The 18,028-nt window shown below is 39.7% G+C and overlaps 1 protein-coding gene across 1 annotated transcript in view; it reads left to right on the forward strand.

Annotated features, from left to right (window-relative positions):
• Window positions 1-3,177: 3,177 nt before the first annotated feature.
• The window catches only part of LOC102779843 (uncharacterized), a 51,469-nt gene continuing 36,618 nt past the window's right edge, over window positions 3,178-18,028 (forward strand). Inside the window, exons 1-9 of the mRNA XM_006794284.3 lie at window positions 3,178-3,249; window positions 3,893-4,009; window positions 5,114-5,185; window positions 5,792-5,965; window positions 6,160-6,317; window positions 7,661-7,849; window positions 8,305-8,863; window positions 9,160-9,322; window positions 17,796-17,907. Coding sequence (XP_006794347.3) covers window positions 3,178-3,249; window positions 3,893-4,009; window positions 5,114-5,185; window positions 5,792-5,965; window positions 6,160-6,317; window positions 7,661-7,849; window positions 8,305-8,863; window positions 9,160-9,322; window positions 17,796-17,907 — 1,616 coding nt within the window. The remainder of the gene's footprint in view (window positions 3,250-3,892; window positions 4,010-5,113; window positions 5,186-5,791; window positions 5,966-6,159; window positions 6,318-7,660; window positions 7,850-8,304; window positions 8,864-9,159; window positions 9,323-17,795; window positions 17,908-18,028) is intronic.

Raw genomic sequence — 18,028 nt, forward strand, 5'->3', positions numbered from 1 at the left:
TACAACTGTTTCACACAACGTAATAGCAGTACTTTCAGATGAGCACCTCAGATTTTCGGTGACTTCCAGGACACTTTCCACTCCTTAGCAGGTGAATACAAAAACAGACTTCTATCACATTCTGAATAATAATAATCGGCACGTTGAAGCTCAAACACTCTTTATATGTTATACATATGATGCATGTGTTATGTTATATATACATATAAGCCACATGTATGGTACTGTTTTACTCATAGTAGTCATGCAGTATTTTGAAATGATGAGATTATTATTGTAAGGAAATAACAATGATTATTAATGGACTTTATATGCATCTAACAAAAGTGGAAAGTACAATGACTTTTGTTGTTTTGTTCGTTTTTGACCACACCTACTCTGTGATAGTTTCTTAAACCCACCACACCACCACCAGGGATTTCCCTGTAAGAGTTTCGTGAGCGGGCTTTCCCCAATGCAGCTGCTGTTGAACATTGTTTGTCTTAAAAGGCTGCTTTTCTCTGTTATATATAGATGTAAAATATTTATATGTAACGTTTTTAAAATATCTATGACCAACGCGAGCTGCTTCTTTGCCAAATCGAATGAAACAGCAGCAGGTGTCACATTCTGTTGCGCTATACTCTTGCAATTACGGTACAGGTACCGTAAGCAGCCAAAAATCATTGCGACGTCACCACGTCTCACAGCACTGCGATTTTTGGAAATTCCAGTACAGATTCTCTTTCAGTGTCCTGCTTTGTTCCCATTTTAAAAATGTCATCACTGTCCTTTAAATTTCTGAGGAATATGAACAAATTAACATTAACAAAACTAAATCTGGAATTTTTTGAAAGGTACTTTCTTCTTCTTCTTCTTTTTTTCTTTTACCCCATTTAGCTAACTCGTTTTACAGATTTCAGATTTACTAATCACAGAATATCTATCCATAGCAAAAAAGTACTTCTCATGAATTATACTTTAAGATACTATAACATGAAGGCTTTGCCCCCTTTTTTCCTATTTAAATGCACGAGGATTTGTGTGCCCAGAAAAAATCCCTGTACTTGCGCAACCTAATCATGTTCTGTATTCCAAATAGCCTATTTCACTGGTGAAGTGATGAAGCTCTAGATACTGTCTTATCTATTTTGCCATGTATCCATTTATCTGTTTTGAAGCTTTTTTCCCTCTCCTAAACTGACTATAATGGATTTTCTTCATAAAACTTTGTTGTAGATAAAGTCAATGCGATGAACTTCATTACATACAGTTTTTTTCAGTGTGAGTATACTTTCAGCTATCAATTAAAAAAGTAAATATGCAGTAAAATAACTCTATTGTACACTAGCTCTCAGATAATAATTTATACACAATACATACAATACAATAACTTTATTACATTATTTCTGATCATTTCATGGTCGGAAAAAAAGAAATTGTGACGGTGATCACCTCCATGCACGAAGTTAGGCTTATGGTCTCTGGGTATGAATGTGAGATAGCTGTCTACCTCTGTATGTTTATCCTGTGACAGATGACCTCTGACCTCTCCAGGGTGCTGTTACGCCCCAGTCTAGGGGTACAGGAACGTAACATAATAGTTGAAAAGATTGACCCCGCCCTGGTCCCCAAAACCATACACAGGGGAGAAACGATTTCTTAGTGAACAGTGGTTAATTGTTTAAACTGTAGCGTGACTCCAGGTTGAACAAAAGCCAACATAACAAACAAAACCAGCTTAATCAGTCAAGGAGGTGCTACCTAAACCCTACGTGATGAAAAGAACAAACAAAAGACAAATGCCACACCTAACTCCCTAACCGAATAAACAGAAAACAACAAGGCAGGTCACCCTTTTGGCTTCAGTGACTATTTACAAGATGCTATTTACAAGAGAAGGTTAATTTACACACTATATACAAGCTCAATAGGTCACGAGAATCACAAATATCAGGGTTTGGAGGCCAGGGTCAGGTCTGCTGCTGCTGTCAGTTGCTGCCCCGGGACAACTGCTGTTGAGGGATTTTGAAAGCAACCGCATGAAAAGGGGACCAATTAGCAGCCGTCAGCTAATCCAATCAGGGACCTGCAGAGACTTAAAGGCAGAACAAGAAACAGCCACCAAGACACATTATGGCCAGGGCCATAACAAGTGGACCCTGCCTTTCACCCTGTGACAGCTAAGACCGACTCCAGTCCCCTCCCTGTGACCCTGAACTGGATAAAAAGAGGAAACTGGATGAACAATGGATGAAAAAAAACAACACCAAAAAAAGCAATAAAGATTTATGAAGATTCAAACAATAAAAAAGGAACTTCTCAGATGCAATCTCTATGAAAAGGAACTACAAAGAAAAAAAAATGGAACAAAATGACATAAAATTGATGTACGCAGCAAATAAACAGTCCTCAAAGTTAGCTTTTAAAACCACAGTATAATGTACGCAGTGCAAAAAACACAATAATCAGCAGAGAACTAACCGAAATGTCTGTCCTGGTGCACATCCCTGCACTTCAGTTATTGAGCGTTTGTCACATAAACTGCCACATACTCAACATAAAGACATGTGTACAAACCTATGCAAGAAAAACACCTCACACTATGAATCCCAACCAGATGTTTACAGTCTTTGCACTGTGTGATTTGGAACTGTAAAGTTTTAAATCCTGTATATCTCAGAATATTTTAACTTTTAAATTAATGAACACATATTTTCAAACCTATGCTATAATAATTTAAACAAAGTAATTCTTTTTTTGAAAAAAGGAGATACATCTTTAGTACTTTTATTGCATTTCATATGAACACTCAAAATTATGGGTTCCCTAGCACTCTCCAATGGATAGAAAAAACAACAGAAGAGGTAAAACCATGTCCTGCCAGTTAAGACATGTAACCTGCCCTGAAATGTATGCTGTTTGGAGATAAAGTCTTTGTGCTGGCTGCTGTAGGTGTGGCTAAACAACCTAAGCAGGAACAAATTTAACCCGCGTTGAAAGTGGGCGGCGGTAGAAGGAATCCTACTAATCATAGCACATTTCTTTTTTTTCCTCAGTCGTCAAGTAGATCTCTGTTTAGGCTGCATGACAAACAAAACAAGACACAATACTGTGAATCTATATTTGCAGTAAAGGAGAAACGTCTTGCTGAAGTGAGAAACTGTAGCATTTTGTAGATAATCTAAACCAGCTAGGATGCCAACTTTAGGATCAAAGAGAAAAGACAACCCACCCAGGATGGAGAAGTACACTGGGGACATGCCACAGGTAAGAATCAACTTATGAATTAAGGAAGTGCCAAGCTCTTTCTGCAGATGAGTCATTAAATAACAACAGCTTTACTGTAATATGATTCTACAGAATAGCTGCCTTGCTTTCACTAACGTCACATGTGCAGACAATGCTCTGTTTTAGCACACCAGTGTCTCTTTAGCATTTTACTTCCTCAATTTTACTTGACTTCCTTCTTGATAGAAATTTCCCAAAGATAGGAGCAGACATTACTCAGAAGTGTGACAGTATGTTCCTGGAATAGACCTTTTAAACGGTTTCTGATAATGTTACAACACAATGGCTTATCAGTGTGGTTAGACAGACAGATGTTGGCATTGCTCATACTGAGATGCTGAGAAATCAGTGCCATCTTTATGCAAATCTAAAGGAAAACTTAAGCAGTGCACCTGTGGATAGTGCTTATAGTGAGAACGTGACAGCTCTTTGCAGTGATATTAAATAATTTATTTTTCTGTGGTCTTTAAATATTGTCACTTTTTTAAAATATGAAGAAATAAATCACACACAGAATGCTTGTTTTGAGATCGGGATGACCTTTGAAATGTGGGTGAAAAAGGAAAGAAAATCAACCAGACAAAGATAAAGTCTTCATCTTTTTACATTTTTATGTTTTCAGTTGAGCAATGAGATGCAACTAGACATCCTGAACAAGGTGAAGAGTGGACAGTTATCAATCGACGACGCTCTGCAGCAGGCAAGGATGGACAGAGAACAGAAGATGACAGATGACAAGGTAACCCTCATTTTTACTAAGCAGGTACACGGTTTTCATGGTGACTTCAGTTTGAGTATGACATGGGTGTGGTTTCAATGTTGAAAACTCAAAAAATGAAAAAAAAAAGAAGAAAAAAAAGGATCTTGTGGATAGAATTTGCATTGTTTTGTATTATGAGTCATGTGAAACAAGCTTTGACCATAATGCAGTAACATAACACAACACAAGATACCGTAAACAGGATCTGGGGTTCCCCATGTGTCCAGACCACCAGTATGTGACGAGATGGAGAGTGAAACCTGCAGGTTTTCAGTTTTCCCTGAAAGTGTTTAAATATTCACTATATGTAGATATGTGTAGTTTTATTTCATGCGCTCAACACTAAACAGTTCCAGATGAGTGGGGGATTTAGTGGAGTGTGTCGTAGTTAAAGCTAAAGAAAAATAACAGTCAGTTGGGAATTTAAAGTAAACTTTCCAGGTTGTTGCTCCGTTTATGTTAAGTGTATAATTTCATAGGTGGATTTTTTTTAATAGCACAGATAAAGCTTAAATTCTCACAAATATTACAAGAAGTAAACGATCCATTCAAGACAGCCAGATATGGTTTAAAAGCAAACCCAAAATGAACTGTCTAATGTCTAATTCACCCTCTAATGTCTCTTCTTCCTGGATAATTTCGTATGAGTGGACAACAGAACAAACAATATTCCATGTACTGATCTAACTAACTAAACTGTTATAGTCGACATGTCCCTGCAAATAACCAACATGCGACAGACACAGGTAAAGGAATGTAATTTACATGTAGATATCCTAAATGCACCACCAGAAACTTTGCAGATGGCTTTAAAAGTCTGATGCTGGAGTTAACCTGACTATATATAGTACTGCATCTTCGTCTGCTATTTATAAACGTGTTTTGCTAATAAGCTGCAAAGCCTGCTGGATCAGTTCAAACACAATTTTGTGGTAGGTAGTCCAAGGGCTCAGGAAGAAACAATAATCCAGTGTCCTTGTGTAATCCAGTATAGTGTAATCTAGTGATTCTACATTGTCCTTAAGTGGTGATTTCCTTCTAAGTATTCACATATGAAATGTTGTTTATTTGTTGTTTTTGCAGGAACTAGAATCTCAGTACAACTTTAGCGTTCACAAGCATGGCCGCTACAGGTGGCAGAAACGGGTTTTACAGGTGAGTTCAAAACAAAAGCAAAAAACTCGCTGTAGGCATTCAATTGTATAACAAATGAAACAGGAATGTAGACCGTGACCTCAGGCTTCAGGCTGCTCTTAGCTCTCTGAGGTGACAGAGCAACCCTTAACATGGTCAGCTGCGTGCTCTGGCTGTACTCCACCCAAATGTTGTTGAGAGGCACCAGAGAAGGAATCTTTAAGGGAGGGGGGCCTTAAAGAGAACAGGGGCTGAAGAAGGCACAGGTACAAGATAAAGAAGGATTATTTTACACTTTGAAACATGCAAAGCTCCTCTGGCAGAGTGCAGTAGTAAAAAATTTAACAGGCAATCCAATTAAATGTAAAGTTCCAGATTCTCTCTTTCACACACAAAAATGTTAGCATTGCTAACTAGCACTAAAGATAAAGTCAGGCTGGGCTGATGGGAATTGTACTTGTCGATTTGTGTAATCTAATGCAATGACCAAATTAGATTTTTTACATCACGATGGTACATTACTGAAATCAGATTAATCACTAAAGCGTGGCAGTAATAAATGTTTTAATGCCACACAATGCACACTTCAGACATGCTCATTTAATCGCTCACATTGTGAACATCCAGATTGATTTCAGGACCAAAATGTTGTGCAGCATAGAGAAAGGAATCGTCAAGCAGCAACTTCCCTTCTCTATTGTCAAGAGTTGTGATGATGGAGAGGGTTCCAGGTACTCTATTTCCTTTAAAGGACATCATGATTATGAATTGGAGGCCACGTCGCTGGAGGATAAACATAAGGTGACGATAAGATTGTTTCACCGAGGCAATTTCTGCGGAGATTTACTGAGATGTGATTATTGCTCTTTGAATTTAGACTCTTGATTGCAAACACTTAAGCTATAAAAATAAATGCAAAGCAGCCTTGCTTTTACTTTTATACCGTTTCATATCATTCATTGATGGTTTCACGGTGACTCTTTTCATTCGAGCAGATGATGGAGCTTGTCAATAAGATCATTTATAATAACATATACAATGATGATGGAGAAGAAAATGCAGAATCCCAAGAGCAATCTCAGGCACCACAGAGCATTCGAGAAGGGATGTTGTTGTTGCACAGAGGAGGCTTGGCAACATTTAAATGGATGAAGTATGTATGTCCGCTTATTATTGAAGCATCGCTCTCACAAAACAGCCACAGGACAAAATGAGAGTTTTGTTAGTCGTGAGAAGTTATTTGTCAGTAATATTTGTCGACTACTAGTGTAGAAGTCAACAGCTTAAAACATTAATTTGGTCTTATACTGGGCCTTGACATAAACCCTGAGTGATCTCAACCCAACAGAGCTCGATTTTCACTTTAAACTGTACAGAGACAGAAAAGCAAAAAGCCTCAGTTGATGGTGTCTGAAGCATCTCAGGTGGAAACCCAGCATTTAACGATGTTCATGGGCTCTACATTGACTCCAAAGAATTTTCATTCAAGTATTTAAAAAAATCCTCATAATAATAATAATGTGAGTTTGGACAAGTACCTTTGAGCCTTCAAAAGAGGGGGACTTTGTATAAGCACACTATGTGTCATTGTCAATAAAGTTATGGATATAACTGTATATGTGTGGCGAGGCGTGATTGCAGATGCCGCTCAGGTGCGTCCGCCTCCCCTACAGCGGCACCACAGACCACGCCCCACCACTTTATTTTATGGAATAAAATTAATGTACTGCATAATTGATCCCTTTTAATAGACTTTGAATCCTTGTGGCTCATGCTACAAGCTAATTCTACGATAGTTTTGAGTTTCTTAAGTTTACTTGAGTTTTATTTCAGTTTTACAGTCATACAAAATGATTACAATACTTCTGAAATGTTTATCCAACCAATTCTAGTCCACAATCCTCCATTCCCCCATTGCCCAAGAACGTTGGATCACTGCATATGCAAATAAAGTTTAATCAAAATCATATTTGCAATTGCCTTCCTCTGCCCTACAGCAGCGGAATGAAAAATGAATCCTTTTGTGCCAGAATCCAGACATATGTATGCTGCAAAATAAAGTCAGCGCATTCAATTAATCTAGGAATAAGGAGAACATATTCATTACCAGAGAGCAGTTTTAAGTGCATTCCTGAAAAATGCTTTCATTTTGATTGCTGATGGAAAATTGATACAATCTTTGAGCCAGGTGTTACATTAACCCGCTTCTTTTCTCGAAAGCCTCTTATCTGTTATCTTCAGTTAGAAAAGTTCCTCTAACTGAACCTTTCCTGGATTTGAGCCTACAACTGGCTCCTCCTCTGTGTTTCTTCATACATGACCCATTACTAGAAGGTATTAGCAGTGAGCAGATGAGCTTATCTTAGAATACATCCAGGCTGGGTATTTTATATTTCTAGCTGCTGTTTTATATTTTTTATATTTGTATTTCTTCAAAAACAGTAGACACCGGTAAATTGCATAAAGCTTACACATGACTCCTCCATTTTATTCCAGATATGAGGCCCGGCTCCATCCAGGACAACTAACGCTAGTCCCGTTGAGGTGCCGGGGCACCATAGATGGCGAGTTGACGCTCTCGGTGCCTGTTTCCACCGTGATTCACCTGTCAGACGGTGACACCAGAGTGCAGAAATGTAACGACTCTGACATTTTCAGTCTAATCACCCACAAAAATGAGTACCAGTGAGTGAGTTTTATTAAGATGTTGAAATATAACAAAAGCAAGCAGCTAATGAACTCTGTCACACCAGTTGTATTTGTTTGTGGGGCGACTGTGACGCTGGGGGTTGGGAAGCGCATCTGTAACCGGAAGGTTGCCGGTTCGATCCCGATGGCGCGATATGGCAGCCTCGCTTCTGTCAGTCTGCCCCAGAGCAGCTGTGGCTACAACTGTAGCTGCCTCCACCAGTGTGTGAATGTGAGAGTGAATGAATAATGGAATTGTAAAGCGCTTTGTTAATTAATTATCTGCCTTGCACAAGTGGGTATTCTCGATCAAAAGTCTATTTGTGTAATGTGTTCATTTTTACTGTAACAGTTTGAGTGATAATATCATAAAAGGAGTCTGGGACTGTTAATTACCACACTTTTGTCATCTAAATAAGAAATGCTAGTTAGGTTTTGCTTATTTATTGCAGGTTCAAGGTGCCAGATGAAACAGTTGCTCCGGGGACTGTGCAAAAGGAACGGGACGCATGGGTCAAAGCTATTGACAAACTGTGTTCAGAGTGGAAAAGGAAGTCCAAGATGTTCATGGAACAAATGTCCTTTAGACGCGTGAGCATACCCGAAGACACAGATGACAACGATACAGATCTCGAGTCCAGTGGTGAATTCGGTGCTGGCATCACTTATCCTCCAGCTGATAATAAAAATGCAGATCCCCCCCTGAGTGATGGAGATAATTTATCAGCTGATCACACAAAGCCTATTCCTAAACCTCGCAGGAGGAATTCTCCCCAAATAATCCGACCTCAGGTCTCATCACCGCCCTCTCCCAGTCCGACATCTCCCACCTCCCCTCCACCCAGTCTCCGTGCTATCCTTCACCCCCCTCCCGCAGTCCCAGAGTCTCCTGCCCAAGAAGCAGGGCCTCCCCCCCGAAACATCCCAGCTCCTCCACCGTTACCCCTCAACCTAAATTCAAAAAAAGCATGCACCAAGGCTTTCCACTGGGATCTTATTGGCCCAGACAAGGTAAAACTGTATCCATTCATTACAAGTCATTGAATTATCATATTTTCAGAGCCAAGTATAGCATTTACAAAGGCTCCCATTAGCGTGAGTCTTTCATATTTAAATGACATGTTTTATTGTTTCGGCAAAAACAGAAAGGTCAGTTTCAGCTTGTTTTTTCTTCATTATTGCTGCGAATTGTTCTTTGTTTTGTCTGTCAGTTATTTCTTTTCAAGTGCTGTTCTTTTGTAATATTAACATTGATTTCCTCATAAAATTAAATTGTTGCAGTACTGAATTCATTTGTTTGTTGGCAGATTGCAAAATCGTTCTGGATACAGGAACGCGTGGGGAGGATTGAAATCGACACATCACTCTTACACAAGCAATTTGCCGTTAAAGATCTTGGGACATTTGGTGTCGTTGAGCCAAATAATACCCAGCATATTATGCTGAACCAGAAGATTGCACACAACTTCAGTGAGTACAATAAATATGTCTATGACTTTTGACGTGAAGCTGCTCATAAATATTGCCAACGGAAACGTATAATTTTCAGCATTTTAAGAAGAAGATTAGATTTCCTCTGCGAAATAATAAGTATAATTTCCAAGCTGTAATGAAAAGCCATTCTTCCGGATTAAGTCAAATAAAGGAGCTTATTTCTCCAGTGAATTAGAAATTAGAACATGTGTTTACACAACCACCAGAGGGAAGCACTACACAGAAAGAGCAGCTTCTCTGCAGAAACGGCATTATTGTCAGGAAGTCCTTTGAATTTTTTATAAATTCGATTTTTATTAAGAGAAAGCTGACCTGACAACTTTCTTTTAGGGTTAAAAATGCTGCGAGTATTCTCTCTTCAAACAATAGTTGAGACACATTTTGTGCAAAGCAGATATATGATTTGTATTTGTGTCTGCAGGGGGCAGTATGTCACCAATCCAGCGGTGACATGACTGCCCAATGCAGAGTGATTGTGGACTGGAACATATTCTATTTCTCATCTAATGGCCTTTCACTTTTGATTAACTGAGTGTATGTGGCTTGTATATTTCAAGAGCCATGCCAGGGGAGAACATTTCAGAAGCTTCCTCTCACAGGTCCTCCAAGTAGCACAGTTACCGCGAACCGATACAGATGTGGTGGTGGGCTGCTAAATGGAATCAGCATGAATGTGCAGACTGGCAACATAATTAGAGTTCACATATTCATAAAATATGGATAGGGGATCTGAGCGACAACGGCAGTGATTTCCTGCCTTGATACAGAATACTGTATCAAGGGCTCCTCCCTGACCTGGAAACTTTGATTCTGTCAGGCGCAGAAGCTGAGAGATGAGAGCCCGAAGGCAACTCAAGGCCATGCATCTTTTTGCTGCCAGCTTTAAAAACATTTGAAGAACAAGGAAAAGCATCTTCCTTTCAGTTCCTATTTATTTGGTCCTATTAATACCACCAATGAAAGTGGAATTTTTACTACAAAACATTAAAAAGTTCAAAATGTCACTTATGTGAAAGGCGATAAGTATATTCTCAGGAAAGAAAAGTGGTTGTGCATGTGTGTTTTAGTTTTCTGTTACTGGATTATACTTATTAATACAACTATGCATAAGTGTAGAATATATATGAAAGACTGCTGTAGCCTTCATTATGTTGCATATTGGTTTGTGAAGCCTTGATTTGAAACTGTCACCAGAAGTGAGCACGTATGGAGAGGAGAGTGAAAATAAGATACACAGATACCTGCTAATTAGTGCTAATCAGTTTTGGTCAAGCTACTTTGAAAAAGTAATTAGTTATAGTTGCCAGTTACTTCTTCCAAAAAGTAACTTGTTACAAATGAGTTACAATATTATAAAAGTAACTAATTACCAGGAAAAGTAACTTTAAAAAAAGTTTAAATATGTAAAATAATTTTGATCCCATCTTAAGTAAAACACTAAAATATAAATTAGTAAATATACTTGAACATACTAAAGTGCATATTCAATTCTTTATTATAAAACTGAATATATAATTGAAATAAATGGGCCCTTTAGTCGAAGGAACTAACAGCAAACACTAAAGTATCTACATATTTGGAAAAAGTCTGCTTGGTGAGCTTAACGCTCCTTGGCAATAAGAGACTTAAAGAAATCTGACTATACTGTTGATAAAGGCAGCATGTTCTCAACAACATACTTGGCTATCAGTCTTTTTAACTCAGTCTGTGCTACAGATGTTTGCGGAGAAGAGAAATCAAGCTTAGACTGTTAGATGGCGTCGCTCCATCTCTGTTATTTGCTGAGCTCACGATAGCCTCACCTGGGTTTGGTCTGCGCCTGCTAGCATCAACACTGTCGTTATGGGTGACTAGCTTTGTTGCGGCTTTGACATTGAGAGGTGCAACAAAAGTAGCCGAATTGCTTACAGCTGATGTGGAAAAGCACTTTGTTCCAGGACATAAATCCCATTTCTCATAGAGATTCTTGACGTTTCTCTCTTTGAGAGAAAAATAATGTCTGGACTTCCACTTAAAAAAATGCTAAATTTGAACTAACTGGGATCTCCATGACTGTGCCTCTGTCTGTATATGTTTGTATGTGAACACTCGCCCAAGTCGTCCTCTGGTTGGTTTACCATGACTACTTCACTCTTCATCAGCAGCACTCATGCAATTGTTTGCCCCCCCAGCTCCCAGTAAGAGGAAGACAGCTTCAACCCATTGTGTGCTAAAAAAATAGTCATGTGTAAAGATAACAGCATTGTAATAATAGAAAAAGTAATTAGTTAGATTGCCCATTACTGAAAAAAGTAATGTCGTTTATTTTAATGAAATTATTCCCATCACTGGTAGCCAGTATGGTAACCACTGATCTATCAATCCCTCCATTTTCTGTGCAGTTTAAGCAGAGATGCCCCACATAATTACCTGAAAAACAGTTGAGAGGTACAGTTCAGTAAATACACTATGAAACTTTATTAGATGCACATTATTAGTCCCGGGTTGGACTTCCCTTTACCTGAAGATCTGCATAGATTCGACAAGGTTGCTGGAAACATTCCTCAGACATTTTGTCCCATATGTACATGATAGCATCACACAGTGGCTGCAGGTTTGTCAGCTGCACATCGATAATGTGATCCATCACATCATGAAGCGCTCTATCAGACTGAGATCTGGCGACTGTAGAGAGCATTTGAATGCAGTGAACTCACTGCCATGCTCAAGAAACCAGTTTGATGTTATCTAAGCTTGGTAACGTGTATCATCTTGCTGGAAGCAGACTGGAAGATAGGTGCATGGTAACATGCACCTATCTTCCCAAGGAATGGGCATGATCAGCAACATTCCTAGTGTGGGGGTTAAACATTTCTCGGTTGGTACTAAAGGATGCTCTTCTGCATATTTATGTTGCACCGAGTGGTTATTTTAGTTACTGTTGCCTTTTTATCAGCTCAAAGCACTCTGGCCATTTTCCTCTGACCTCCAGCAGGAACGAGGTATTTTCTCCTTGATAACTGCTGCTCACTGGATATTTTCTCCTTTTCAGACTATTCTCTGTAAAGATTGAGATGGTGCTGTAAACCTTTTTTGAAATACCAACAGCTATGCCATATTTAAAGTCACTTAAATCACCTTTTATCCCCACTCTGAAGCTCAGTTTGAACTTCAGCAGGTCGTCTGGGCTAAATGCATTTAGTTGCTGATTGTGCAAAATTTTAACCTTTATAAAACTCTAAAGGGTGACTTAAAAAAAAATCACCATTTTTTATTTGGTAAATGAAATGTAAGAAGAAATGTGTTTATGTAACTGCAAAACATTATTTTTTTGTGCTGTAACTTTGGTTTCAGTTTTATGACTTTGCTTTGGCTTCATCTCACAACACTGGATGTTGTGGCTCATCTGTAAATAGTATTTTATGGTCGCAGTGGGCCACGGTGGAGCCAAATTTGACACTTTGGATATATATCAATGCATTTAAATTATTGTATTGTGTAAGCCTAACATCTGAACTGCAGTGATATATGAGTAACATAAAATGCTAATACCGAAGAAAGAGCATCTTGAGAAGTAATGGTTAATTACCTTTGCTGCACTGCTGCGTTTTGTATCTGACTTTGAGGCAAATTTTAAACACTGAGTTTTGTTTTTGTAATTTAGAACAGACTTAGTCCAGAGGTGATTTCTGCCTGTTTAAAAACACATGATCTCCACCCAGATACATAAAACGGAATAATTTGGGAATCAGACTTCTCTTTCCTTCTGTCCCTCTCTATCCCATAGCACCCGTTCCTGCCACCCCCGACACACATGCACACATAAGCGACATGCCCCTCCCGCTCTTGTTTGCATGCTTATCACCTGCCTAAATTCCTGCTGTTTATTCGTCTCATATCTCATTCTTCGCCACACTATTTATTCATCTGATCCCATTAAACTGGGAGCCAGTGTGCATGCAAAGTCTCACATTCTTTTTACAAAGCCAGGAACACCTCACCTCAGTAGACAGTGAGACTCCACCTTAATATAATAACATCACAGATATGTGATCAATAATTAATTAACAAACCCAGAAGTGATAATTAGCATCAGACATACATTGGCTCCCTTACTGTATCCACAGTGCCTTTAAAAACAGTGCAGTTACGCACTGAGGCAGATGGAACTAGACAGCTTGAGCAGGCGGTTGTGTTACTATTGTTTTGTGTTTTTGAGGGGTTTAATATGGTAATCAGCATGATCCTTATGGGCAAGCCGGTACATCAGCTGCATCAAGCGTGCATAGAACAATGCTGCATTGATCTGTGTACTTGTGCACTGCATTTAAGTACTCTACAGAAATTCAGTAGACCCTTCACAGCAAGATTGCAGCTCATATTGATTTTTTTTGCATTCTTTTGAAAACTATCTTTAGAGCAGATGAAGGACGCCGATACAAGGTTTGTCTGTGAATGTGTGTTAGGAATTTCTGAACGCTAATAGCCGTGACTCCTCTCTGGATGCCACCACAATGTTAAATAAATTATAAAAGATTCTGAATGTTATCATACAGAATGGTTTATTCCCAGGTCAAGTGTTGTTTTTGATGTGAAAGATGGAGCCACAGCTTTCCTTAGGTAAATGTATCAGTACTCTTTGTAGTGTGTTGCCCAGTTGCTCCTAGTCTAAGCACTGATTTGGGCTGAATCAGGAGCCTTCAGCTTTCAGGCCTCCCCTCTGTGGAACCAGCTCCCAGTTTGGTTTTGGGAGACAGACACCCTCTCTAGCCTTAAAGCTTTCAGGTCTAGATCAGGTGACTCAGAATCCTCCCTTATTTATGCTGCAATGGGTTTGTGTACCACTCTGCATTTAATTGTTAGTTGTTAGTAAATGGCTCTCTTCCACAGTGTGTCTTGCGGCAAGTGACCTTAGGGCTGTGCGATATGACCAAAATCTCATATCCCGATATAAGAATTCTATCGTCCCGATAACGATATAAATCACAAAAATGCAACATTTTTGTAAATTCTGTGAATCTCGGGCAGCTCGTCTTGCGTGAAGTGTTTCCTGCTGTGCGTCATGTAGCTGGAGTCCAGTGTTTTAACCGATGTATGAAACGATACATTTTTAGACATAAATTGTAATTGTATTTATTACACGGTGTGCTGCGGGGAAAAGCCTGTTCTAACGTTTGAGTCTAAGGTTTATTTTTTTTAGCTCTTTTTTTACTTCTCATCCGTAAATAATCTGCTCTTTCACGTGATTCAGTTTATTTTGAAAAGTCTCAACAGGATCTTGAGCTTTATTGTGAAAGGTTTATGTGGAACATAAACAAGCGGACACGCGATGGTTTTACCGTGTTGTTGCTAACGACAACGCATAAAAAAGGCGCTTGTCCGTCTGTAGTGTGGTTATATTAAATATAAGAGAAAGAGAGAACTTTAAGAAATTAATATAACCACTACAGTGACCATCAAAACAATGAAAAAATATTGCCGTAAACAGTTTATTTTGCGACACTACGAAACAAACGATAGCGTAAAATGAAACAATAGACGGTTTTATATCATCATCCGATATATATCGTTATATCGAACAGCCTTAAGTGACCTCCTTCTTCCTGTTAAGAAGGAGTTCTTCCTTCCCACTATCGCTCGCTCACAAGGAGTTGCCACCGTATTATAGCAGGTTATTTTCCTTACACTATAAACCCCCTTGAGGTGACTATTGTTGTGATTTGGCACTATATAAATAAAGCTGAACTGAACTGAATCCATTGACTTGAGGGATTGTTGGCTGAATGGTGAAAATAATGTGAAACTGCTTTGTTATGTGCACATTTGGCTTCAAGTGAATATTTGTTAAAAAATAATATTAACTATAAACAATAAAGCTACCAGATACCTGGTCAGATAACAGAAGAGGAGTAAAAAGTGCCATATGAAATGGCGTAGAAGCAGAAAGTAGCATTAAATGGAGATACTCAAAGTACCTCAAAATTGTACTGAATTAATGTGATAGAGCTATACAGTTCCATAATTAGATGAGATCCATTGCAGATTTGTATGATCAAAGTGCAGTTCTGTTTAGATTGTGTGTCCGACTCATATGGTTATTTACCTTGAGAGCCCCACTGCATGCTGCCTATTTAATGACTGAAAATGTCGCACTCCTAATTAAAAGTACACCTGTGGCTTCATGCACCCGATGGGAAACACTCTCCATCTCCATACTCTAATTTGCCAGGGCATTGCCCAGTTTGTCTGAGTGCCAGCCAACAAAGGGCTTAATTTGCACTTGTGTGTGTGTGTGTGTGTGTGTTTCAAGCTAGATGAGACAGCCTAACCCTTACTCACGAGGAAACTAGTAGTTCTTCAAAATAGTTTTGGATGTTTGATGTTATGATTCGTCCTCTGTTGGTCCTGGTAAGGGAATTACTGTCTCAAGTCTTTAATGTCAAGTATTTAGAGACGTGATGATTACAGCTTTGTACCTCGGTGCTCCTCATTTAACATGATGAGCCCATTTTTAATCAGTTTGATGGTTTGGATTCAGCAGTTCAACTACTACTTCGGACTGCAAATGTTGAAAGTCACCCTTTTTATGAACAGTTGTTTAGAGTTACATAAGATTGACACTAGTTGCATCGTATGCCTGCAAGCAGCGGCCTAGCTTATCCTACGACTGGCTACATGCTGGAGGCAGTTGAATAGCTAGCCAAGCTCTCTACAAGCATAACAAGGGGGGCTTTTCAACTTTTCAATTATTGCTTTAATTTGTTATTTTTTAAACATTGTTTTGTGGACTTGGAGAGGGCATCGACCCTGTCCCTCGGGGGGTCCTGTGGGGGTGCTCCGGGAGTATGGGGTGTCTGGCCCATTGCTACGGGCCATTAAATCCTTATACAACTGTTGCAAGAGCTTGGGCCGCATAGCCGGCAATACGTCGGACTCGTTCCTGGTGGGTCATGGGCTCCGCCAGGGCTGCCCTTTGTCTCCGATTCTGTTCCTAATTTTATGGACAGAATTTCTAGGCACAGCCAAGTGGTGGAAGACTTTCACTTGGATGGTCTCAGAATCTCATTTCTGCTTTTCACGGATGATGTGGTTTTGTTAGCTTCATTGGCTGATGGCCTCCAGCTCGCCTTGAAACGGTTCGCAGCTGAGTGAAGCTGTAGGAATGAGAATCAGCACCTCCAAATCTGAGGCAATGGTCCTCAGCCAGAAAAAGGTGGAGTGCCCACTCCGGGTCAGGGACGAGTTCTTGGCCTAATTGGAAGAGTTTAAGTATCTCGGGGCCTTGTTCATGAGTGACAGAAAAAGGGTGCGGGAGATCGACAGACGGATTGGTGCAGCGGCCACAGTGACGCTGTACCGGTCTGTTGTGGCGAAGAGAGAGCTGAGTGTAAAAGCGAAGCTCTCAATTTACTGGTCGATCTACGTCCCTAGGTGAGGGACCTATGGTCACAAGCTGTGGGTAGTGACTGAAAGAACAAGATCGCAGATACAAGTGGCGGAAATGAGCTTCCTCCAAAGGGTGGTTGGCGTCTCCCTTAGAGATATGCTGCTCCTTCTCATTAAAAGGAGCCAGTTGAGTGGGTTCATCTGACAAGGATGCCTCTTGGGTGCCTCCTGGATGAGGTGTTCCGGGCATGTCCCATCAGAAGGAGGCCCTGGGGTAGACCCAGGACACACTGGAGAGATTATATCTCTCGGCTGGCCTGGGAACGCCTCGGTGTTCCCCTGGACAAGCTGGATGAGGTGGCTGGGGAGAGGAAGGTCTGGGCTTCTCTGTTTAGGCTGCTGCCCCCGCGAACCGACCCCAGATAAGCGGAAAAAGATGGATGGATAGACATGTTAAAAGCATAAAATACAATCCAGTATTAAGTGAATGTTAGAGGTAGACGTGTGTGCACATTTTAGAACAAGTCATTATACTAAAGATAAACCGCTGTTGCAGTTTCATATACCAGCAGCCAAACATGAGAGTGGTATCGATCTTTTCTACTGTTGAGAGCAAATGTGTGAACAGACGATCAAACTATTCGGTCAACATGTCTTAAACAACATGATCAGCATTCAGAGTCGAGGCTTTCTGTTACTTAGCCTCATAAAATATTAAATTAAAATTGCCAAAACAGAGCCCGTGCGTCAGACTGGCTTAAGTGAGTGTATTTTATAGAATCCACTGTTCATATTACATACATGTCTGAACGCTGATGCTCATAATGAAGTCTTCTCACAGCTACTGAATTATGCAAAGGCATTTCCTATAAAAAAAAAAAAATCACATCAGCTTTGACTTGATAGAATGCAAATTTGTTCATTTCCCTTAGGCATTTAGAAGAAAGTAATTAAGCAAAGGACCCTTTGTCTTCAGAATGCTTTTTGAGTCATTTCATCGCAGGATAAGAGGACTATCTGTCAAGAGAAAAGCTTTCATGTACCATTGAGTGTGTTGACTTTTTCTAATCTATTGTTCTCCTAGACATTTTTCTCAAAAGTTTTCCGGTGCAACCGGGAGAGCTGAAGGACAAACTGTTCATCATTAATGAGAAAGATGGAGGCCTGTCTGATGAGCACATCACCTCTCTGAGGAGGTATGACTTGGTGCCAAAAAAACGCTGATTTGTATTCACTCCTTATAGTGTCACAACCGAAGCTGAGAGGTGAACATCTTTTTGTGCCCAAGTCCGTGGGCGGTTGATGTGTGTTTTCATT

This window comes from Neolamprologus brichardi, chromosome 20 (assembly GCF_056152115.1).
Source record: "Neolamprologus brichardi isolate AB-2024 chromosome 20, ASM5615211v1, whole genome shotgun sequence".
Classification (NCBI taxonomy): Eukaryota; Metazoa; Chordata; class Actinopteri; order Cichliformes; family Cichlidae; genus Neolamprologus; species Neolamprologus brichardi.